General features: G+C 33.6%; 3 protein-coding genes across 6 annotated transcripts; all 3 read right to left on the minus strand.

Annotated features, from left to right (window-relative positions):
- Nucleotides 1-1,271: 1,271 nt before the first annotated feature.
- LOC110621098 (E3 ubiquitin-protein ligase arkadia-C) lies at nt 1,272-6,929 on the minus strand. Of its 3 annotated transcripts, none has more exons than XM_021765158.2 (5): nt 6,286-6,929; nt 3,982-4,094; nt 3,509-3,877; nt 2,000-2,744; nt 1,272-1,657 (listed from the first exon to the last, which is right to left on the minus strand). In XM_021765158.2, exons 1-5 carry the CDS (start codon nt 6,533-6,535, stop codon nt 1,599-1,601), a joined length of 1,536 nt encoding a protein of 511 aa, XP_021620850.1. In that variant the 5' UTR covers nt 6,536-6,929; the 3' UTR covers nt 1,272-1,598. The 3 variants fall into 3 exon arrangements, with proteins under 3 accessions (XP_021620850.1, XP_021620849.1, XP_021620851.1); XM_021765157.2 differs by having other exon boundaries at nt 1,272-1,666; nt 6,286-6,919; XM_021765159.2 differs by lacking the exon at nt 6,286-6,929 and adding an exon at nt 4,588-6,215 and having other exon boundaries at nt 1,272-1,666.
- A 1,178-nt stretch (nt 6,930-8,107) lies between these two features.
- Nucleotides 8,108-17,343, minus strand: LOC110621107 (transcription elongation factor SPT6 homolog). Of its 2 annotated transcripts, XM_021765171.2 has the most exons (17): nt 17,056-17,338; nt 16,893-16,976; nt 16,101-16,236; nt 15,844-15,919; nt 15,596-15,746; nt 15,381-15,513; nt 15,053-15,299; nt 14,746-14,952; nt 14,531-14,656; nt 14,024-14,410; nt 13,842-13,949; nt 12,926-13,705; nt 11,392-11,533; nt 10,128-11,299; nt 9,522-9,731; nt 8,898-9,393; nt 8,108-8,683 (listed from the first exon to the last, which is right to left on the minus strand). In XM_021765171.2, exons 1-17 carry the CDS (start codon nt 17,084-17,086, stop codon nt 8,343-8,345), a joined length of 4,827 nt encoding a protein of 1,608 aa, XP_021620863.1. In that variant the 5' UTR covers nt 17,087-17,338; the 3' UTR covers nt 8,108-8,342. The 2 variants fall into 2 exon arrangements, with proteins under 2 accessions (XP_021620863.1, XP_021620864.1); XM_021765172.2 differs by lacking the exons at nt 8,108-8,683; nt 8,898-9,393 and adding an exon at nt 9,899-9,989 and having other exon boundaries at nt 9,575-9,731; nt 17,056-17,343.
- A 4,491-nt stretch (nt 17,344-21,834) lies between these two features.
- LOC110620398 lies at nt 21,835-23,848 on the minus strand. The gene is made up of 4 exons (XM_021764120.2): nt 23,639-23,848; nt 23,420-23,486; nt 22,272-22,358; nt 21,835-22,149 (listed from the first exon to the last, which is right to left on the minus strand). Exons 1-4 carry the CDS (start codon nt 23,798-23,800, stop codon nt 22,088-22,090), a joined length of 378 nt encoding a protein of 125 aa, XP_021619812.1. The 5' UTR covers nt 23,801-23,848; the 3' UTR covers nt 21,835-22,087.
- Nucleotides 23,849-24,568: the final 720 nt, after the last annotated feature.

Below are 24,568 nucleotides of genomic sequence, written 5' to 3' on the forward strand. Positions count from 1 at the left end.
ATATAAATATTTAATTTGCAATGGTAAATCTCATTTAATATGGCACCAAACTATTCTTTTAAATTATTAATAATAATAATATTTTTTTACCTCCATTTGAAATTAATTTTTTTTAAAAAAAATTATTTGAATTTTTTAAATTAAAAAAATAAAATTTTAGATGATTTTTCAAGATTTAATTAAACAAAATTAATACCAATTTATACAATAGTAAAAAAGCATGATTTAATTGGATATAATTGAAAATTTGTCAGATTAACATTTTTTTCAAGGTATTTGTAAACTCATTTCGATTGAATTATTTTAAATAATTGAATGAAATTATGATAATTATTTTTCAAATTAAATAATCATGCCTTAAATAATAATTATAGGTAAATAACACCATAAAGTAAGAGAAGAACACAAATCATCAAAATTGTGAACATATCTCTCTCCATATATAATAATTGGATAAAAATTAATGTACTTAATTACATAATTTTAATTTAAAAATTTTATTGATGATATAATTACTACTGAATAAAAAAAATACACTTGTATTTTAAAAATCATTTAAAAAATCGAATTTTTCACATAATTATATTTATTTCTTAATGAAATTTTTAATTAAAAATTTAAATTCTTTCATTTTAAATATAAGAAAATACTAATTGAATTTATTAAAAAATTTAAAATAGCTATAAGTTTATATATATGATAAATAATTATATTTTTATAAAATATATAATTATTTAAATGTGAAGTACATGCTCATTAAATATAAATGCAAGAATTTATTTTTGTAAATAAAACAAAAATTTTATCAAACTAAAAAAATACCATATAGTCTAAAATAACAATAGATTAATTTGCAAGTTACCTTATAATATATAATGCAAAAAAAAAAAAAAAAATTTCATGTTCAGAAAAGTACTTGTTTTTTTCCCAATGCCAAATGAGATTTTACAAGGCATCAAAATAAATGACGAATAATATATCTAAATTAATAAAAAAAAATTATATATCCATATAAATCGAATTTATAAATATAATATAACCAAATTATTTCATTCAAGGAAAAAAAAAATGGAGCAAGGGCAGTGCAAGGCAAGCCCGTCCTTGCCATTGCCATGCAATAAATGATGGGGCAAGGGGTGTCTTGTCAGCCAAGGACAGTGAGAATTCATCCAGTCTTCTAGCAACCAAAACAAGAAACACAAGTGATTTCATTAGGTTCGAAAAAATCATACCTAATAAATTTGGTAGGGATCAGAATCAAAAGCGCAATCTGGTACGAATTATCCTTTTTTTTCTTCTTTTTTTTCCTCCTTACATTTCTGCAGCAGGGAATACACAACAGTAGCAATGCAATCAAGGGCCCGTCACCTCTGTGACTTTGACCAGAAAATGCAATGCTAGCTGAACTTCTAATCAAATATTTACAAGCACAAAACAACATATATCCACTCAGATGTGAGGCACGCCTTCTGCGTTGCTCTCGGTTACAAAAACTCCTCTACTTTATCTGTTTCAGTTGATTCGAATGATTCGGTTGCGATCCTTGAATCCCAGAGGAGTATTTTAACTACGAAATAGATTGTTTCTTCTTTTCTTTGTTATAAATGTAGTACAACAGCTACAGATAGTGAAAGTGCCCATCCAACAGCAGCAAAACCTGCAGAAGCTGCAAATGTAGGAAATTAGAGTACAACAGTAAATACCTCATATCCGCTCAAACAAAAACACTCTGGTTCTAACCATTGGTTCATTATCTGTACATGTTAATCCACATTATGGTATCAAATAAAGAAGTAATAAATGAATTGGCTGACATGATGATAACAGAAAGGATCATATGAACAGAGGGAAGTATTGACCACCAATAATCCTTGAACAGCAAAGAGAATTGAAGGGAATTGGGAAAAATAAATAAATAAATAAATAGAAGTGTTAAATCTTTAATCAAAATATCAATCTTGAGTAGAAAAATCTCAACAAGATCATTAAATGTACTTACATGACAGTGGTGATTGTGATGGTAACGGTGAAACAGGTGGCAACGTGTCAGAATGTGCTTCTCCTGATTTTGCCTTTGGTGGCTGAACATGAGCAAAAACAACATTTGGCAATGGACTAGATGCAGGAATTGTTCGGGAGATTGGTGGCGGTGTTGGTGATAATGCAGGGCGACTGATGTGAGGTTCTGCTGAAGCAGGAGAAATGTAAGGAGAAATATTTGGCGGAACCGTAGGGGTTAAATGAGATCGCTTTCTGCCACTCCCAGGATACCTTCTATTACCCCCAAGTTGGCAACCAGGAGGCTTTGCTTTACTATAATGAGGAGCGGGTGAATTTTTCGGCGAGCCAGGCAAATGTTCAAGGGGTGCAGGGGCACCATTCTGAGTGGCAGGTGCAGGTGAGATTGAAGGAGCCATATATGTGTTATGGTGGTGGTGATGATGGTGATGGTGGTGGTGGTGATGGTACTGAGGATGAGGGAGGGGAGCAGGAGAAGGTGAGGGACTGCCTTCGCCACCATGAAGTGAATGTTGCAAGATAGATGAAAGACGCACTTGCTTAACTTTACCAAAAACAGTGTTATTCAGGCCAAGGTTCCTCGAATGACCTGCTATAGTTTGAGCTAGTTGCTTTAACCTTCGCATTGAGGGAGTATTCCCAATGGCCAGCACAACGGATGACTGAACAGTAGTAGGAGGAGCCACCGTTGAACCTTTGGAGTTTGATAAACTTATGTACAAGTTCTGCATATACAAGAAAAATTACACGTGACACATTCTAAGGCCACAATCAAAATGATGAAGTAGCAATTGCCACGCTGAAAAAATTGCCATCAAAAAGCAAAGTACCCAAATTAACTTTGTGGGTAGATTGGCCAGTAAGTTTTATTTTTGGGGCAATTAACTCCTAACTCTGACTGAATTGAGCATATAAAAATTTTGGGATTTAGACAGATTTTTGCACCAGAATTGCCCCCAAAAATAAACTTGGGAAATTTGCCCACAGATTTTTGGGCATCTGTTCCTTGGTGACAAGTTCAAGGTGAAAATTGTTACTCTATCCTTGGTCAAAATGATAAAATAGCTGGACGTAATTCAATTTAAAATGTTCTTCCAGGCCCTACATTGGTAACTGAAATAAAAACTACACGGCCCAGTTCACTTCAGTTTCACCAAATTGGTTAAAAATGAGATGGTTCAGTTCAGTTCAAGTTCAATTCAATTTCAACATGCACTAATAGGCTGCAAATGTGTGTCATGTCAATTAGGTCGAATTCTCTCCTGTGTTGATAGCACCTAGCTGTGTCAAGGGGTGTAAAATTAAATATCCTATAATGGTTACTATAAAAATGTGACATGGCATGACATAGTCTCACAGAATATCCCACTCCAGACTAACAGCTTGGGTTTTTGAATCAGATTAGGTGCCCTGGTGCGGACAAAATGATACATAAAGAATGCTGAATGGAACTACTTATCAAATGTAAGGAGGAGAAAAATTGCCATACCTCATAAGGCGCTAGATGTAGGCCTGACTTCAGCTGACTTGTTAGTTCAGCAAAATTTACTTGTATTTGATAAATAGAAAAGTTCAAAGTGAAGTTGAATCGTATTTGTGCTTTCTGCAGAAGAAAAGCACTCTGTGGTGGAATTATAGTGATTCCTCCAGGGAATTTTAGCACCTCAAAAGAGAATGGATCACCAAATAAGGGTTTAGTCAAGTGGAATGATTGATTTACAACCAAAAACTCAAAAGAGGCCCTGATTAGACTTTCAGTAGTTGATGATAATTTTGAATACTTTGCATCAGCATCAACTCCAAACACAACCTTTGTTGTGTTTGGTCCCGCTGAAGGTTCTAGAGACAAGATGACCACCTGACTCAAAAAATGAATTTATATTAAAGCAGAGACACTACAAAGTGTGTAATTTGATTTTTATTTATATATATATATAAATAAAATAAAAAAAAGAGACTAACCTTGATGCTAGGAAAGCTTATTTCATCAAAAATGTCATCCTCAAGCTGCAAGATATTGTCTTCCAGAAAGGGAGATGACTTCTCCACATTGAAACTTGCTACTATATCATGATCTGTACACATAAACATCACCAGTCATACCAATGTCACAAAAACTGAAATTTTTCTGACAAACTAGAACACAAGTTCACATCAGCAAGGTTAATCCTCTATGAGTAGTTACAAAATGTTGTGACTTGAACCAGTGAAAATTGGAATACTTCAAGGGAACATACACATACAATATGATGCTCAGGCATCAAAAGAAACTTGGTAAATGTAGCAAAAGTTGAATACCGATGCTTTGCCATGATCGCAATAGTATGAAAGGGATAATTCATTTACCTTAACCCTAGATTAGATCCACTCAATCTTTGAAGCCGTCTTTGGAATCATTAAAGGCAATTGATATACATGTAATATTTAAATATATTATAAATACAATAATAATGGTGCTATTTAGGTTGGTCCAAAAGGTAAGGTTCCAGTCACATGTTTGAGCGGTAGAAACATCCCCCAGGCAAAAAGTAGGGGGAAGACTGTTTACAATAGACAATCTTCGCTTACCCTTACATGGCATAGAGCCTCATGCATTAGGATCCCTTGTATAGCTACCAATTATCTCCAAGCACAGGCCCAGGGTGGATACATGCCTTCAGGCTTTAGATGCCAGATCAGAGCAATGAAGGTGCATGACTCCCAGATTCCAGTGACAAGAATAACAAAACCAATTAAAGAAACCTAATTTGATTAAAAACATCTGGGAAAGATTAAACGCATTCAATTTGGCCAAGCAGAGAGGATCTGAGCTGCAATCAAGGCCACTGAATCTAAGTGCAGAGTTAAGAAACCAACAAAAACCACCATTAGATAAAGAGCTCTAATAAAAGGGGAGGAAAACCTCCTGAAATGGGAAAACTTGCAATTCACCAATTTCATCTCTCAGAACAACCTAGACTTCCATTTCTCTAACATGCAGTAACATTCACATCCCTTAAAAAACGCTAATCTTGTTTTCATCATCTTCTGTTTAGTAGGACTTTGACTCGCATCATTGAGATGCACAACAAATAACTTATTGAGATGTTTAGAGAGAAGGTTATACATTGACTGAATTACAAGCCTTAAAGCCACTTCATTTAGCATGGCATGGAAATAGCACTAAAGCGGCTATAAGAGAATATAAGGATGTGCAAAATCCCTGTGATGACTGCTGAGAAGTCTTTACAGAATCTCTAGCACCATTATACAGTGATAATGATTGCATATCTAGAGTCAAATAAGTTATATGCAGCATATAAATAATTGATCTCACAAGGTAAAGGTACTCCATCTCCAAGATGCATAGTGATGCTCCTACATGACAACGAAAAAAAGGCAAACCACTTCTGCATCACTTCACTTCTATCATGAATGAGTATTTAGTGGTAGTGGTTTCTTCACATCTTTTCCAGATGCGTGAGTGGAGAAAATGAAAAGCCGGAGAGAGAGAGAGAGAATAGAAACTTAATCCGCATGGTTAAGATAGTATTATTTTGGCTTTCCAAGAATAAACTTCATCTCACTCGTATTAACGAGTATAGGGGAAGAATATTACATTAATGGTAAAAGAGACTAGCACAAACTAGCTCAAATCAAAATAAGATATCCCATAATATCAAATTTTCAAGAGTAAAACACCCATATTTTGTAAGTAATTCATATCCCTAAACATTAGCTATATATCCTCGCAAATCCACAGGTTTACTTAAAATAGAAATGCAAAAGGCCACCAGCTCAATATAGAAGCACCGTAATTTGATACTAATTATCCCATTTGTACTTCTTAATTATCCAAAAAGATATAGAAACTGGACCCATTAAAAAAAAGCCCAATCTAATTAGGTTAATTTTCCTCTGATCTCTGGAGAATGAACCAAAAGAAAATAAAACGGAATTTTAAAATCTTTAATTTACATTTCCTTCCCTACATTTTCTCACCAGCCCAAATACCCAATAACAGATCGCAACAACCCATGTAACCCTAAAATAGACAATCTCTGGAAAAAGTAAAATTGAAAGAAAAGAAAAGCAATTTGGTATACTCCATGCCGTTTTTCTCATCAACTAAATACTGCTTAACAACCATCACCACCTAAAATTAAAAAAAAAAAAAAGGGAAATAGTAGAAAAGAAAGAAATCTAGATCTATCCCTGCCATAGAATGTTGATATCTACAAATCCAAAATTAAAACACCCAATCTAATAAATTTCTTTTAAAATTACCTTTAAACCTGGGATCAAGATCCAGATCTCCCTGATCTACAAAGTGGAGAAAGGGAGGTAGCCAGAAGACAGCAGAGAGAAACAAAGCCACAGACAACAGAAGCACCACTACACATCTAAGCCCAATGAGGCTAAAAATTCCTTTAAACCCACAACCACAACATCCAAAAGATCTCCTCTGCGCATTTTGCTGAGAACTATCATCACTAGTAGGCAATGCCTGGTCCTCTTCGACACCAACTTTTCCCATAGGCAAAGCAAAGAACAATGCAGCAATAGCAAAATAAAATCTTCTTCTAGCTTATGGTTCTGCATGCCAACATCCATAGCATGTTTGGTGGCGAACTGGGTCTCTGTTGGTTGCTCCCATTTCTCTATTATTCTTATTAGTGGGTTTCGCTTCTACAGTGAGAAAGAAAGCGAAGCAACACCAAGAAAAAAAAAAAAAAAACTTAGAGAAGCAAAACGACAGAAAGCCTTTGCTTACAGTACAACTTGTGCAATTTTTTTTCACCTTGAAGATTTGAATTTGCTTATACGAACATAGTTAGGGTTTGATGTTTGAAGCAGGAGGGAGAGAGAGAGAGAGAGAGAGAGAGAGAGGAGTACCATCTGCAAATGACAAGTAAGGCCTTTTAGTTAAAGAAGAGATGGTGGTGGATTATCTGTTGCTTTTTTTTTTTTTTTTTGGTATTTGAATGAGGCAGTGAGCAGACAGTCGCGGAAAATTTGTATCCTGTCACCGTCGCAAGTAATTTAATGTAGAGTCACGTTACGATGAAATTAATTTTTAAAAAATATATTAATCATAAAATACTAAAATATATATATATTAAAGGAAAGATAAATTTATTTTATTTATTTTATTTATAATTTAGAAATGTGAAGAATTCAAATTACAGAAATAAATAACTAAAAATTTATATTTTATTATAAGATATTTAAATAATAAAAAATTTAATCAATTCCAAAAACATTTAATATGTTTTGAAAAATATACTTTTTTAAAATAAAAGTGAATTGGAAATGTGGGAAATAATTAGTCCAGTGTGGAAGGCGAGAGCAGGAGGAAGAGAGAGCGTGACTAGAGTGGGGCACCACCTGCGCACTAACCAGATAAATACGTGTGATTTTCGTATGGATGGTGGAGTCACCGAGACTATCGCCTTCCATTTTATGCCCATGACTTTCTTTATTTCTACTCTGTAAAATAAGTTCAATTTCTACGCTCTCCGTAAAAAAAAAAACAAAAAAAGTTAAATCAAAACTATAAATATGTCAATAATAATTACAAAAAAAATGTAAAAAAACCTAGCCGTAACAAATGAGAATACATCATTCTACCTGAGAAAAAAGATAAAAGCCTAAATGAAAAGCTGCGCCCAATTTCAGCACAACTAATTTCTTAAAATTATTTGAAATAAATCAAATGTAGGTAACAATCACAGTAATAATTCTTAGACTTAATATGTTGTTTAAATAAAAATAAATAAATTGACTAAATTAAATTCTTATAAATCTTTAGTTTTTAAATTGAAATAAATGTTTTTCTATTATACTTTCAACTAATTAAAAAATATAAATAAAATAATATTTTTTTTCTTAATATATCCACACCACTAAAAATTGTTCAAATTCATAAAAAATTTTAACATGTTTTACTCAGAAAAATTTAATACATAAATAAATAATATTTTTCAGATTATTTTTCAATAATATTTTTTAAAAACATTTGATTCAGGCATTTATATCCTCGCATTTAAGACCCACGCTGCGATTCAATTCATATTACCTAGCATCTACTCCATCTGAAGAACACCCATGAACAGACGGCGTCTTATAACGTCTACTACAGCAAAATAATTAGATGGTTACTACACATGCGGCCTGTATTTCATCACTATTTGCAAAAATTCTCATTACATGGTCCTTCCATATGCCACAAAGTAAAAAGCCAGTAATCCTGACCACAGTTTCCGCCTTTCATCACAACACAGCTTGATTTATCAGCCATCGCTTGGTGATGAGGAAGGACCATCCGAGCAACATCCATCACTTCACCAACCGCCACTTCCACCTCCAGACCATGCATTATCACCCTGTGACTGCGAAGAACCTCTCTTGGAACCAGTACCCCACCCAGAACTTCCATTGTCAGAGCCACCAGTTCCCCAGCCACCAGGGAAAGCCTCCCTTCCAGGTGAATTCTGGACCTTAGCACCAGGGAAACTGCCCCAACTTCTATCACCATCCTTGGCACCTGAATCCCATCTGGAGTTATCATAACCAGAGTCCTGCCTGTCACTGCTACTGTTATTGCCTCTGCTGTTATGGGAGCCACGACCATGTCCACTGTATGGCCTTGGTAAACCACTCTGATGACCATCTCGACTCCTCCCTATAAAACCAAACATTAAAGGGGAAGTTACAAAATCTTGAGTAAATTAGCAACTAATCCAAAAGCTTCATTTCAGCGTGCATGAGAAAGGAATGTCAATCAAACAAACAACTCAACCACAAAGAACAAATATAAACCTATAAGTTCAACCATTCACCATAAATGAAGCTTGTAGGTTTGGACCAATGTGGAAGGGGGTTTTTAAAAACTGTACCTGTCCTGGAGCCTGGCGCAGAAGAACGATCTCTGTCAAAAGACTGGCCTCTCCAGCCACCATCATTTGCAGAACCACCCCATCCGCTACCCACGGATGCCCCTGAAGAGCCCCCAGTTGCAGGGCTTCGCATTGGTACCATGGCAGCAACTGATCTAATTGACGGTGCTGATTCATTCATAGGATCATCAATGTGCCTCTGAAAATATGCCACCAGCCGATCAATGTCCTCAAACATCCTCTTCCGAAACTTGAATCCCTTGGGATATAGACCAACATACTCATGATGTGGATTTTTGCTCCTAATGTAAGTCAGAATAAAAGTGCCTGGATGTTCATGTGAAATCCCAAAAGAGTAAACTATCCTCATAGGATAATCCGATTTCTCAATCTTGAGTTGCTCGTCAACTTCTGCTTTAGTCCCCCTTCTGAACTTGCGGTAACTAAGCATTGCCTTTAGATGAGTTACTAAGGGATCAACATACCGGTCCATTACCTACATTTAGAAGTGTTGATAAAAATATATCAATTTTTACTTCGTGGCCATTCCACAAAATCTCGGACAAAGGCAAAATTGTCCCAAGTCCTCAACTAAGAATGTTTGAGATCACGATAGAGACAAACCTCATCCAAATCCTCAAAAGTGTCCTCCCCAATTTTCAGTGTCTTCCCAATTCGAAGTAGACTTGTAATGTCCTTATGTTCCTTTCCACCTTCAACTATGTCCTTGTGAGCATAAACTCCATCATAAACTTTAAGAGTTAGAGTTAAATACGATGGCCCACGAGAACTAGGACGAATGATGCTTTCTCCAGGATCCTTATCGGATAAAAACTGTCAAAGGCAGAAGCTTTAAGATTTAGTAATCAATTGTGTTATACACAATAAATTAAATTAGTATCAAGCACGTAATCATTAGAAATAAAAATAATTGCTACTCAGAAATGGTACAACAATTCAAATTTAAAAAATTTCAGGTAAAAAATCCATGCTCAGACTACCATGATTTGACCTCAATGATAAAGTTCTATAAAACGCAAAAAAGTCTCCAACTGCACAGGGAAATGACAGAAACTTGGTAAAGCCTACGATCTGTACCACAAAGAATAAAGTTAAACGCTTGGGGCTTAACTATGAATGGGAAATATGGTCCCTATGAAAATTCAAGAATTTTGCAGATTCAATGCAATCCAAACTAAATTAGAGCAATCATGTAGCATCAGAAGATACCCCCATTGCTTCATCAGCGGTTATGTTCTGGAAGCGAGGATGAACAATCATTCTAGGCTTAAAGTGTTTCTTAGCAAGCTCCTTCTCTTTCTGAGCCTTTTCTTGCTCACTCTGAAGACTACTTCGATCTTCATGGTAATATGGATCAAGGTCTCGGACCTGCTGATATCGGTTACTCCTCATCTCTCTCTCCCTACAAACTAAAAACACCTGATACCTATTCTTTTGGATCGATTTGATCTTGCAGGTGAGTATGTCACCTTCATGCAGCCTGTCAGACAACTCGGGCATATCCCTCCAATCATCAGCATAGTCTTCCTTTGTAAGCATACCAGTAAGTCCAGATTCCAGTACACATATTGCCCTTCCACCTTGCACCCTGCGAACAGTAGCCTGTACTATTCTCCCTTCAGCAAGAGTATCCTCAGTTTCACCTGATATCATATAGAATTCCTCATCCTGACTTGGCTCTTTATACTGTCTACGCCAATCCTGAAAACCCTGTATCAATTCTAATTGTATATATTTGAAAGTCTCCTTCTTATTTTCACGCTTCTTATCACGGAGATACACATCAAGATCAAGAGTTTTCAATAAATTCGGCCGGTCTCTAACATGCTCAATTGCCATTTCCAATGCCTCGTCATCATCATTTGCCTCACCATTGTCCATTTCATAAACATCCTTAGCCATTTCCTGTGCCAGTCCATAAGATTCTGGATGTATCCTTGTATCATCCAACAAATCAATAAATTGGCTGCTGCTTGCAGCTAACCCACTACGTCGGACACGCAAGAAGCCAACTGCATTAACAAACACCTTCTTACCAAGTCCATGGACTGTCACAAAGTCTTTTCTAGTGAAAATTGCTCCAGCCCTTACTAGAGACCTCTGCAAAGATGCTGCCTTTCTAGGGCCAAGCCCAGAAATGAACTGTAAAGGGGCAAATAACCATTCATGGCTTGTAGCCATGTTAATATCAAGGCCCACCTGGTTTGTGACATCTACCATAACCTGTTCAACCATTGCATATTTCTCATCAGGGTTGAGAAAATTCTCCAAAGGGCTGAGCTTCCAGGACAAAATCTCCCTTGATGGTCCACAGAGTGTTGCAACCATGGCCAGTGGATTTTGCAGATACCGACCAAGAGCTGCAGCCCGCCTAACAATGCCTAATGAACAGAAGGAAAAAACATAATTTATTACTACATCAAGTCTCCATAATATAAAATTGGAAAACAGCAGGAAAAAGTAGCATATTTACCTGGCTGCCCAGGTAGCTGGTCAGAAGATATCCGAGAATTTTCATAAAGGCGAGGCAGAGACTCATCACCATACACAATGCTTAATTCATCCATCTCATGTCCCACATCTCTAGGATTTTCCTCCACCATCTTAAAAATGATCTGGTAGAAATGAAGAGTAATAAGCACCAGAGAAAATGAGCTAAAAAAGAACCACCTGAAAACTAGAATGTAAACCACACAACAGAATAAAGAATGTAAACTACACAACAGAATAAAAGATAAAATCGTTTCTTTTCCAAATTGAAAGCTGCATGTAGCACACATTGAGGATAAATTGAGAGAGAGCCCATTAAGATGGTTTGGTCAAGTTCAACATAGAATATTGAATGCCCAAATACAAGAGTGTGTCAACTTAGTGGTGGAAGAAGTGACAAAGATGAGGAGAAGACCTAAAATTAGGTAGAAGGAAGTACAAAAATATCATTGAAAATTAATGAAATTTGTTTCAAACAGAGTTGGCAAAAAAGAAACTACATCACTGACACCAACTAGTTTAGGATCGAGGCCTAGTTGTAGTGGTTGAAAACTACAATGCAGCTTTATAAGAGAAAAGAACTCTACTTGATGCAAAGACTTCATTTACTCATGGAGACCAGTTTAAAAACTGAAGCTTTCATTTTCCACAGAAAACAAGTGAAAACATATCAATAAACAATAACAGAATACTCTTTTCTAATTTGAAAAAATATTCATATCTTTGATAATTAAAAATAAATCAGCATAGATATATTAAAAAAAACTTAATATGATTAGTTTATTTCAAAAAGAAAATAATATGATTAGTTTTTTATTATTGTAAATAAATATTAACCTAAATTATTTAATATAGTATAATTTTGGTTACAGGAAAATAATTGGAAAACAAAACTTTTATTAGAGGAAAATAGTGGGAAAAAAAAACAATTTAAAATTGTTTTCCAAATCTTAGTCAAGTTCTATGAAACTGGAAAACTAGTTTTCACATTTCTCCCTCAGGAAACTGGCACATATGAATGAGAAACTCTATTTTCCAAAATACCGCTCCAATTTTCTACAAGTGAATAGACACTAAAGTAGTAAGAATCTCAAAAAAAAATGGCTCCCAAAAACTCAAGTACCGTCAACAATCGTACAGTGAATAAACTGTAACAGCAAAATTCTAGAATCTGCAATGCAAAAAAAAACAAGTAGCTCTGCAAGCCTAGTTTTCATAAAATCAAGTAAACTCAAAAATACACTAGCAACAATCAGGTTCAAGCTACAAAAAATAAAGGATAGCCTCTAAACTGTTTCCAAGTATGCTAAGAATAGTAATGATTTTGTAAGGAAAAGCTAGAAGCTCATTTACATCACAAGTCATGGCATTTCAATGAGCAACTTGTTAGTAGGAATTCAAAGACATGCGCCTTAGTAAGAATTCAAAAATCACGAGTTTAAATTGGTAAAAATTCAACGTCTCAAGCGTTTAGCAAGAGTTAAAATGTCATCAAGAATGAGTCTGACAACATTTACCTCATATATATCATCCTTCAGCTTAGTACAAGACAAATTCACAGCTCCTAGAACAACCACATGTGGTTGGTGATCAGTCATGAACTTCAAAACACGCTGCTGGTCATTTTTTTTATGTTGCTGGTCATTGACGTTTTGAGATCGCAAAGTGAGGGACCCAGCATAAAGTACATCTAGCACCTCCCCTGATGAATCCAACATCACAAAAGTGGTAGCTGGCTTCCCAGGGCCCCAGCAGCAGGCCATGACCCTTGGAGCAGCTTCATCATCAGAGGAAACATCATTTTCTTTCCGTTGATATGGACCCACGGAAACTTTATTCCATAAAACCTTTCCATATTCCAAAAGCAACCAATTTTTAGCTCTACTGGTTAATAAGGATCTTGCTTCTTTCTCCATTGAAGGCAACAAGTAAGTATACAGAGCATCCTTCAATATCAATGTCCTCTGCTCATTCCATAGTTGAGCAGATTTACTAACACCATCACTAAGATAATGCTCATTACAGTCACCAATCAATTTATTCATGTATTTTTCTGGAAGCTTAAATGTTATTTGAAGAAGTTTCTCCTCCTCAGCCTTTTGAATGAGAAACCATTGGGCATCCTCAAATTTGTTAACTGGTTTTTCACGCAACCACTTCACACCCGCAAATTGATGAAAAGAATCTATTGCAACATTTCCATCTGGCGTTGGACTTGTGGATACCACGGCATTTTCCATATACATACTACGCACATATTTTCTGATACTTGGCTCACAACTTATCTCAACTGCAGCCTGGAAAATCCAGCAGGTGATACAATGAGTAAAGGATAAAGCCAAAAGAGAGCCACAATCTGTTCTGATGAACAAGCATCATGCAGCAGAAAATTCAGTAGTAGTAAATCCGAGCAACAAGAAAATCAATTTTTACCATGTGCCTGGCCCCTTTAAGAACTGCTTGGGGAGTTTCGAACATTGCACATGTAAAGTTTGATGCCATCTCCTCAGGTGTTTCCTTAGCATTCTCCAATATTTCTCCCTGCATTTAAATGCAACAATAAATTAGATCACCATCGAGCACAAACACAGCAACCATAGACAATGCAAGCTCACCATCTTTTCTAGGGACAAACCCATTCCGAGTTGCTCAGCACTGCACCCAAACTTGCTTGCAACTTCCCAGAGTCCAGCCTTACTGCAGATACTATATTGGGATTTCCTTTTGGGCCTCTTATACTGTCCTTCATCCACGCCTACCTCGCCTGGAGGGAAATGCAAGTTGAACTTTGCATCGACATCATCAACCTCCCTCTCCGATTCTGCATCCTTGAGCGACTTAAGAATTGAAACAAAAAGCTGCTGATTTAAATTCAGTCTTGTCTCATCATATATCCGTCGAGATTCTTCTTCAAATCGCCTATTATAGTATGAATGGAGAGCAGTCTTTCGTTTTTGAAGAAGTAACCACTTTCTATCCAAGTCCTGAATTGCCCAAAGCACCTGCAGAGAAGTAAATTAGCTATTAGATCCTAAAACCTCCATTCTTCTTCAAGTGAAAGCTTCATCATGTAGAAGCAATGACGCAAAACATAAATGTCAGTCCCATAGCAATTCCATTACCTTGTGCCACTTCAGCATAGGTGTTCTGTCAGATTTATCATGATTCTCATCATCAACTTCAAGGTTCTCAGGATCTTTCAATAGGCTAGAACACTCCTCCTTTCTATACATAGCAATGAAGGGGACCTAAAACACCAAAAGAAAAAAATAACAGACTAGGATAAAAATTAGACCAAATGTAGGATGTATACCCATGTAAATCAGAAAGTACTAACATCTAGCTTCTGAACATGGTGCAATTCCAAAAATCGGATGATGTCATCCCTGCTTAAGGGCAAATCCTGCTCTTCTTCATGTGCCTCATCTCTTCTCTTGCGAAACAAAGGCACCGTACCATTTGCAAGTTGATTATATATCCAGCTTCCCTCTTCTGTTATACTGATTTCATCAGTTGGAGGAGGACCAGTGCTTTCCTCAGATATCTAAAACATAAAAATCTTCAATTGATATAACATAGACACCAAAAGGACAAAAATGTGAAATAGAAAGTATATTTGAAAAGAAAAAATGAATTTAGAAAACCTGCATTCTTTCTGGAATATCACTCATTCGAATCAGCTCATCTTTCTCAGTCATATACTTCTCAGAAAGTACAGTAGGCTCAAATTCCTTATCCAATCTGGTTTCCTTCCATTCACTAGATTCTAGCTCTCGCTTGCGTCGAAGCAGGAAGTCATCAACATCACCAAATAGTTCCTGAGCTTCCTGTATAGCAGATGATGTAACTCCTGGTGCTTGCCTGGATTTCTTTCTCTTCAGCTTCGTTCGTCTATATAACAAACCCATCAATTTAATGATACTTCCTATGCCAAATAGAACAAAATTGCAACATCTACAATAGAAATAATACCTCATTGGAGCTCCATTTTCATCAACTTCTTCGTCCACAATAAAATCTGCCATTTCATCCTCCTCGCCAATGTCCCCATCCTCTTCCTCTTCTTCCTCCTGCTCCTCTTCAGCAATATCCTCGAGGGGAACTCCTGCGATGTCATAGTACATAATTACTAGCCATGAACCAAACCGTATAAAGCAAGTGTATTTAGTAACAATTACAAGCCATACCTTCATCGTCACCAAATAATGTGCGCTTAAGTTTCTCTTCAGCTGTTCGCCCACCTTTACCACTTCCGTCAAACTCCTCATCAGAAAACCCAAAGCGCTCCTCATCAGAATCCCTCTGAGCTTTTTTCAACCGCTTAAATTTTTTGCTATCCTGAAAAAAAAAAAAATAAAAAAAAAGAACTCCCAATCACAACAACAAGTATATGTGTTAAGCAACAACATCAGGTAGAAAAAACACAAATCACAACCTTTGGTCTGTGATGGAAAGCATTGTTGTCTCGAAGGAGCTCATAATCATCTTCATCAAGGACATCCTCAGATTCTCTAGGAATGTTGAAAAAAGCAGCATTAGAAACAATAACACAAATTTTTTAGAAGCTGTTACAGTAGCTATTATGAAACCCTCCTCCACACACATAAGCACGATAAAATAAATGGCTTCATTTTCCTGGCCCTGAAAATCACAATTCCTATCAAGTTCTGGCAGGCGAAAAAGACAACCAACCTTTTTTTCTTTTTCTTCTTCTTCTTGTGCCTTTCTTCATCACTGTCTGCCCTCTCTTCTTCTTCATCTACTTCTTCTTCCTCCTCAACATCGTCTACTATAAAATCATCCTTCTCGTATTCATCCTGCCCTTCTTCTGCACAAACCACAAGTATATTACAAACAAATAACCCTCTGACAGCACAGGGAAAAAATGTATATTCCAATGCAGCTACAATAAAATATTTACTTAACAAAAAATACCACCAATTTACATGCAAAAGCCGGGAGATGAAAGAACAAAATAAACATCCAACCAAGAACATAAATAAACAATTAATAGGGATGAAAAGTAGAATTAAACATTTCAAGTTAAACTATATTTTCCAGCATTATAAGCAGAAGTTACATGCAAAAGCCAGGAGATGAAAAGACAAAATAAACATCCAACCAAGAATCATAAATAAACAATTAATAGGGAAGAAAAGTAGAATTAAAACATTTCAAAAGTAGAATTAAAACATTTCAAGTTAAACTATATCTTCCAGCATTATAAGCAGAAATCAAACCAAACGCTTCAATCCCAACTAATAACCGCCTAAAAAAAATTTTAAGGATCAAAATTAATATTCTTCCCGATTCCCACTTCAGTTTTCCAGAAGGAAACAGACTTTCAGTACAAATTTCCCAGGATTAAAACTCATTTTCCATCAAAACAACCAGAAACAACGAAACCCTAACCAGACAAATGGATCCAACCACTAAACAATTAACAAAATAATCCAAAAAATATAGTTAACCATAAACTCGTACCATCCTCCTCATCTTCATCTTCAGGGTCTTCTACTGCATCAGCATGGACAGGTTCCCTGTCATAGCCTTCGAACTCGACCTCATCTGCAAAAGAAAGCGAGTTGGAAGGTACTCCAGAGGCGGAAGATTAGGTTACGATTTTGAAGGGAGGTTCGGCTGTTACCTTCTTCATCGGAGACTATGTTTTTGCCCATAGTATTAGTTGCTCTTGTTGTTGAAGAAGAGTGAAATTGATTGGGAGCTTATTCCTTTTCGAGAGGATTTGAACAGACAAATGCGAAGCTGTGAGCTTGATGAAGAGACTTCGGTTTTGCTGAACAAAATTGTTGTGGGAGCTGTGTATCGTGAAATTGGAAGACGTGAATTCTGTAGATGAAACCAAATCACAGGGATCATCAGAACCTCGCTCCAGCTCTTGCACGTAAACCCTCACTTAACTGAGATTACCATCTATTTATACACAGGAGCAGGGGCGAGCCACGGTCTCTGATATCAAGAATATAATTATAAAATTTTAAAATTAAATAACCAATTTATTTATCAATATTTACCCTCCATATTAATATATTTATTTATTATATTAATATATTTACTTTTCATAATTTATAACGATTCATGTTTGATATAAATTATTTACACAATCATGTATAGATTTCATTTCCTTTGAGATGATATTTTAAATTGCAAATTTAAGATTTAGAGTTACTTCACAAATAATAAAATTTAAATTTGTATTTAATTAATTTAATTATATTTGAAAAGTATTTACTAGAAATTTATTAAATAAATATTTAATGATAATAATTCATAAAATTATATATAATTTGTAAAAGTGGTGATAATTGTGAAATTACTACATATATTTTGGTTTTATAATAATAAAATAAATAATTAATTATTAACTAAAGAAGCTTATTTAAAATAATAATAAAAAGAAGATAATATTATAATTATGTGCACATGGCTTAATAACTTGTAGTTAATATTATTAAAGTAAATTCTTATATAGTACACTATATATTTATATTTCTCTATCACTAAATAATTATTATAATTAATAGATTTTAGGTTTTTAAAAGCAAATAAGTCATTAATATATTATAAAGTTAATAAATAAATTATCATTTTAAAGAAATAAAATATCATATGATTTGGAACATATAAAAAAATGCAAATAAGCTTTTAAAAATAAAATAATTATTCTAAAATAAAAAAACATATAAAATAAATAAATAATAAATGCCATGAATAAAAATAAAGTGCATCACACGTAAGAAAATACTAGTTAATTCTAAATGGAGACTAAATGAAATGTAATAGAATATTAGGTAAATTACACTTCGATTTTTGAGTGTTCGCATAATTAACCAACCATCTTTATATTTTAATTCAATAATTAAATTTTTGTATAGTTAATATATTCAAATTAGAAATATTTTATTTATTTTTATGTTAAAAGTATAAAAATATTTTATTATATTTTTTAAATTAATAAATTACACTTTCTTAAATTTTAGTATAATTAATAAATCAATTTATGTATTTTTAAAATTATATACTTAAATTCCTTTTTGATTAATTCCTCCTCATCTATTATAATTTTTTTTTAAAATGAACTCATTTATTATAATTTAAATATTTTAATTATTTATTTTTTATTTAAAAAAATACTTAAATTTTATTAACTTTTATCTATAATATCTTATTTAATTATTTTTTTTATATATTTTGTTCTACAATTTCTATTTATTAAAATATTTTAATACTTATAACTTCAAAACTTTTATAAAATACTTACAATTTCAATTATTATTAAATAAAATCATAAACTTTTGTAAAGAGTATTTTAAGAATAAAGAAAAAAATTTAACCATTCACTAGTTTTGAATTAATATTTATAATAAATAGAAAAATTATAATTTTAGATAGATTAAATATAAATGAATTTAAAATTTTAATTTTAAAAATATAAAAATTAATCCGTCAATTATATTAAAATTTAGAAACTAAATTATAGTTTATATAATATAAAATTCTCATTTATATTGAAAAAAATTTAAATGTTTATAAGAGTATTTTAAGTATTTGAAATATTTATTCTTCCAAATGTTAACTAATGAAATTATGAATAGAAATATGTTTAATTTGGACGGAATTATTACAATAGAAATTTAAATGTTCGATTTTAAGAATATAGAATATAAGAATCGATCTGTTAATTATATTAAAACTCAAATATTAAAATATAATTATTCTATAATATTTTATTATATATTGATAACAATTTTAAACTAATTCGTTTATATCATTTTGTATTTTAATATAAATATTTAAATTTTAAATAAATTTATTTCATATTTATATTTAAGTATAATTTTAATTAATTTTTAAAAATTATAATATGAAAGCACTCATATAGTTAGTCTGATAATAAATACATTTGAGTAAATTTAAGAGATTTCAAATTTTACTCTCTCGATCTTCAACCCTATTTAAAAGGAAAAAAAAAACTACAATGTGAGAGTTTAATTGGCATGTTAAATATAATATTTTTTTAATATAAATTAATTTAAAATTAAAAAAAACAATATTAACTTATACTTAATTATATTAATTTTAAAAATAACAGTAATTTAATAATTAAATATGTAATTCACACAGATAAATTAATAATCATGAAAATTTTATAATATATATTATCTATCTTGCATATATTATTATTTTAGATATGCTATAAAAATATTTATAAATAAAACAAAATTTATCATTATTGAAAATATGAATGGCATATTTAATAATTGAATAGTTGATTTTTAACTTTAATTTTTAAAATTAATTAAAATTATATTTAAATTAAAATACAAAATAACACTTTTCAGTGGATTGGCATTAAATTGTTATAAATACATAACCAAATATTCTATAAGCGTTTCATTTACTCTCTTAAAATGAATAAATTTACAAAAATTAAACTTCATTAAATTTTTTTCTTCTCAATCTTAATATTTGTATTTTAAAATATCTCAAAGGAAATAAAATCATGATTGTGTAAATGTTTTGTTAACGGGAGGGACCGAAAGTCAGGTTTAAAAGCTCAAATGAGGCTGATGATTATGTGATTTAATTTCATATCGCATTTGATAATTTTTTCATTTATGGTCACTTAATTTAAATCATTACTGCATGTCCTACATTGCTACTAAAAAGAAAAATAAAATTATTTGCCATGTTAAATGCTTTTAATCTCGAGAGAATTACGGTTGAAATAGATTACTCACACATCACCCATCTAATGGAAGAATTACTATGACGGTAGCTGCAAGACCTCCGCCTTCTCTTTCTCAACAACAGAACATCAATAACTTGGTATTCACTGTCCCGATCCAGAAGACCAATGGCGGCGAAAGGGAGGATTGCTAGAGTGAAGGTACGACGACAACGCTAATTGACGCGTGGGGAAAGAGGTATGGACTTTACTACCATCAAACACCTACTAGACCATGCAGTATAGAGAGAAAAGCATCTGAAGCCAATGTTAAACATCAAGAAACTTTTAAAATCAAAGCCAGCGAAATCCCTCTCTCTCTCTATCATTACTCAGCAAAAGGACTCCCTGGAAATCCAACTCGCCTTATTGAATTCATTCGAAAATACCCTTCAACTTTCCAAGAATTTTTCCTTGGATAGGTGTCCATCCACATATTGAGCTTAAGCAAGAGGTACTTGATATTGGTGCTGAATAAATAGCATATATAACCCATACCATTTCCAGCAACTCATGGCAAATTCTCAATGCCTATGTATCGCGAATCAGTGCATTCTTCCATTTCTGAATCTCTAGCTTCAATTCTTCTGTGTGAAATTTGACCACTCTTTGGCCAATTAATACTGGACATAATATTACTCGAGTTTCGAGAATGATTCTTCGCAAATAATTCACCCCGGCTCTTCTTGGCATTGCTTTTTACCAAAGTCTTCTTGCTTGTGGCTCCTTCCTGAGTGAAAATTACTCAAGATGATTTCGATCCTCGGTCCTAATAAAAGAGTGACTAGAGAGTGCTCCAAACTCTAATATCGCAAGATTTTCTCTGGAGCTCAAACACTCCAAAAAATCCTCATTTTTTAGAGACAAAAAAAAAAGTAAGACATAGATCTACCACTCCCACCGGGAGGCTTAAAACTAGAAAGCTTAAAAATGGCTTTAAGGGCGGTGGCCACATTGATGGTAAGAATAGGAGGTTTGCGGGAAGAGGAAGTAGAGGATGAAGAGGGCTCAAGCACACTTAGTACTTAGACACCAAAGGCATAAGGGGTAGAAGTCGGGTAAAATGTTCATCTGGATGACGGTCACAAAGAGGTGGAAGGACGGTGAGACTGGGTGACTGAAATTGTGATGGTTTGGTGGTGGGATTCATGTCTGGAGGTGAAATATAATGTAAACTTTACTCATTTAAAGCCTTTTGATATAGTAAAATAACTTAGATTTTAAAATTTTTTATGACACATAGAACATATTCCCCGTGCGCTCCGTCCAAAAATTGAGTTTTCACACTCTGTCAAAAAATTAATCCAAATGAGTTAGTAATTTTTTTAAAATAAATTGAATTTCAATGGCTATTTCAATAGCCACTTTAAAATAAATTGAAGTTCAATGACTACTGTAACATAGTGATTGATTTAAATTTTGTTGACCGTAAATGAAGAATAACCTATCGCATCTTCCAAATTAAAGATAGACGGTCCTAGAACAATTTTGGCACCATCGGTTTTTCCTTTTTTCAATCAGAAGTCCCATCAGATTGTAACCGGGGGAAACTTGTCTTTCATTCATGTATAGTGAATGTCCCCAAACTGCCAAGCTCTTGGGCACAGAGAAGAAAATACAACTAAGCATATGTTGCTCTGCTGGTGTGGTGGGTAATAGAAAATCAGTGCTTTATACTAATATTCAATCATTTCCTGCATTTCGGATTCTATTGATCCTCTGAAACTTACTTTAACTTCTATCTATCCTTGCGTTCTCAATAAACGCTCGTAAATGGAAATACAAACCCAAAAAGAAAAGGACTCAAGTGTTACAAATGAAATCAATTTTAGAATTACAAAGCAATGTCCTAAGGCACAGTGGTCTTTTACACTTGCATTCTCCCTGAAATATTACAAGGTTTGGCATATCATACCACACCTCCTCCTAATTATTCTACCATTGTGTCTACTGAAGCTTCAGCAGCTGGCTTGGATTTCCCATTTTTCTTACCTATGTATAAGGATGCACATTCACATTAGAAGAAGCATAAGAAAAAGGAAAAGGTATAGCCAAGTGCAAGACAGAGAAGAATGGCAGGATGCAGCTTGATGCAAAACAGACATTATACTTACCACTGCGCTTAAACTTCTTCAGCTTCAAGGCTTTCTTCACATGAAATTTTGCTTGGGATTTGCTGGCATTCTTGGATTTATCTTCACCTGAAACCAACTTGTGTCAGTTTTGGTTAAGACGCTAGCAATATAAATAGTAGCAGCCAAACTTATACTTGCACTTGCAAAATCTCAGTAAAATCCCTAGTCCCAAACAAGAAAATTGTTCGCAAATACCAACGGTTTCTTCTGATTATCATAAAGGCTAAAGGCACAAGGGACTCCACCCAAGAAATTACAAAATTAAAGAGAAATCCTGATATTTCACCCTAAAAGATGAATACTCCCTATCGACAGTTATTTTGACTGGTCAACTGGGGCTGCCACAGATGGACTTATGAGTAACTTGACAAAGCACACTGCACAATATTCTCTCATACTGACAAAAGCATAATCCCCTTGTTTGGTTTACAAAATCATGTAAGATTTCTATTTTTTTAAAATGAAATTTTTTCGAGTTAAAAGAAATGAATTCTTCCATTCCAAACAATTTTCTAATGAAATTTTTTATTCCAAACGGAGGAAATAAATTGAATAAATTTATTGGAACCAGAGGAACCCACCTTTGGGCAGTAACTGTCCATAACAAGTAAATACTATGTTTTCAAATAACTTGAGCAACTACAAGCTTGATTTATTGGTCATCAAACAATTGCGCAAATACAACTTCAACAGAATAATCAATCCATTTTAATATTGACATTTCCTTGGTTGAAAGTAAATTCTAGTCCTCAAAATAAGCCTAGCCAAAGTCACCAAAGAGTAAAACAACCCAAAAGGAGATTAAATATGAGAAAGATAAAAAAAAAATAAATAAAACAATGCATAAAGCCATAATTATAACTTCTACATTGCCAGCCACCCAGAATACATTCAACACCTTCTTTCTTATTTTTAGCTGAGATGTCAACCCCAGACAGCTTACTATTAACTAGTTCCTCACAAACACATAATTCATTATTACAACCTCTTTCAGCTTTAACCAAGCGACTTTTCACCGTTTGAACACCTAGATTCTATCAATTCTATTACTTGCAGTCACCGGCAAGAAAAAAAATATAATGATTATATTTTTTGTTCAAAAGAAGAGAAAGGGAAGGAAAGTAAACCTTCAGCAGCAGCCATCTCCACATCTTGCATGGTGACCAGGCCCTTCTCTATAGCCTCCTTCTGCTCCTGTATACAATTAATCAAGAATCAATACATATAAGACCTCGTCTGATTGCATATTTCCAGAGCTGGAGCTAGTACGAAACTCGTTGAATTGAATATTCAAAAATTTGTAAAGCAGACGATAATGTTTGCAACTGAGATGGGAGATCACATACTCTACGCCATTTCTTGAGGAGCTTGCGTTGGCGCTTGCCAGAGACAGAGAGAGGCTGAGGCTTATTATTGAGCTTCCCAGTAAGTGGGTCTCCACGTATCTCCCTTTTTCTCTGTGCTACTTGCTCTCTTCTCCTCTTCTGCACCACATTGAACTTCGCCATCGATGCCTCCGTCTCCGAGTGTCCCTCTCCAAAACCCTAACTGTGACAAGGCCTTTATACGTTTTCAAATCATAATCTTGGGCCTAAATTTTAGGCCTTCTCCAAAAAATTGGCCTATTATCTTATTCATTCAAAGCAACGTTTTAAATTCTGTTTATAAAGCAATTTAAAAATATGGTTTTGCTACTTTAGTATGTTATAACTAAAATATATCTAAATTAATTTTTAATACTTTTTAATTAATATATTTAAAACAATTTGTTTTTTTTACCACAATTTCAATAACAATACTAAATAAACCCTTGATGTTTAGCAAATTAAACTCAAATTTATTATGAATTTAAAGTATGAATATGTAAATTTTGTTTTCACCTATTTTACATATAAAATTTATAATAAACCAAATTTCATTATATATTTTCTAATGAAAAATTGAAAATTTATCATAAATTCTATTACATACTGATTAATCGAACGAAAATAAAAATAAAATTTCATTATATATGTCAATATGATAATAAAAAATAAAAATAAAATTTATTGTATACATCAATAATATGATAAAAAAATTTATAATAAGTGAAAGATCTATCGATTGTTAATATAGAGTTAACCGATGTTTATTTTCTAAATATGGTGATTACTTTTTCTCAAAAATGGATTTTTTTTTAGTATGAAAATTTTACTAGATGCCAACTATGTTTTGCAGTAGTCCACGCTTGGTGAAAATTTTGCCACATCGTTATGTTATTATGTATTCACGGAAAT

This window comes from Manihot esculenta, chromosome 8 (genome assembly GCF_001659605.2).
Source record: "Manihot esculenta cultivar AM560-2 chromosome 8, M.esculenta_v8, whole genome shotgun sequence".
NCBI classification, from domain to species: Eukaryota; Viridiplantae; Streptophyta; class Magnoliopsida; order Malpighiales; family Euphorbiaceae; genus Manihot; species Manihot esculenta.

Coding starts and splice junctions, on each gene's coding strand:
- LOC110621107 (XM_021765171.2), bottom strand. CDS start 17,086: ATGGGCAAAAACATAGTCTCCGATGAAGAAG. Junction 14,657..14,745: donor ACCATGTTCAGAAGCTAGAT/GTTAGTACTTTC, acceptor TTGGTGTTTTAG/GTCCCCTTCATTGCTATGTA. Junction 13,706..13,841: donor TTAAAGGGGCCAGGCACATG/GTAAAAATTGAT, acceptor TGGATTTTCCAG/GCTGCAGTTGAGATAAGTTG.
- LOC110620398 (XM_021764120.2), bottom strand. CDS start 23,800: ATGGCGAAGTTCAATGTGGTGCAGAAGAGGAGAAGAGAGCAAGTAGCA. Junction 22,359..23,419: donor GGAGATGGCTGCTGCTGAAG/GTTTACTTTCCT, acceptor AGTTGGTTTCAG/GTGAAGATAAATCCAAGAAT. Junction 22,150..22,271: donor GAAGAAGTTTAAGCGCAGTG/GTAAGTATAATG, acceptor CCTTATACATAG/GTAAGAAAAATGGGAAATCC.
- LOC110621098 (XM_021765157.2), bottom strand. CDS start 6,535: ATGGGAAAAGTTGGTGTCGAAGAGGACCAGGCATTGCCTACTAGTGAT. Junction 4,095..6,285: donor TCTTGATCCCAGGTTTAAAG/GTAATTTTAAAA, acceptor TTATGTGTACAG/ATCATGATATAGTAGCAAGT. Junction 3,878..3,981: donor TAAGCTTTCCTAGCATCAAG/GTTAGTCTCTTT, acceptor TTTTTGAGTCAG/GTGGTCATCTTGTCTCTAGA.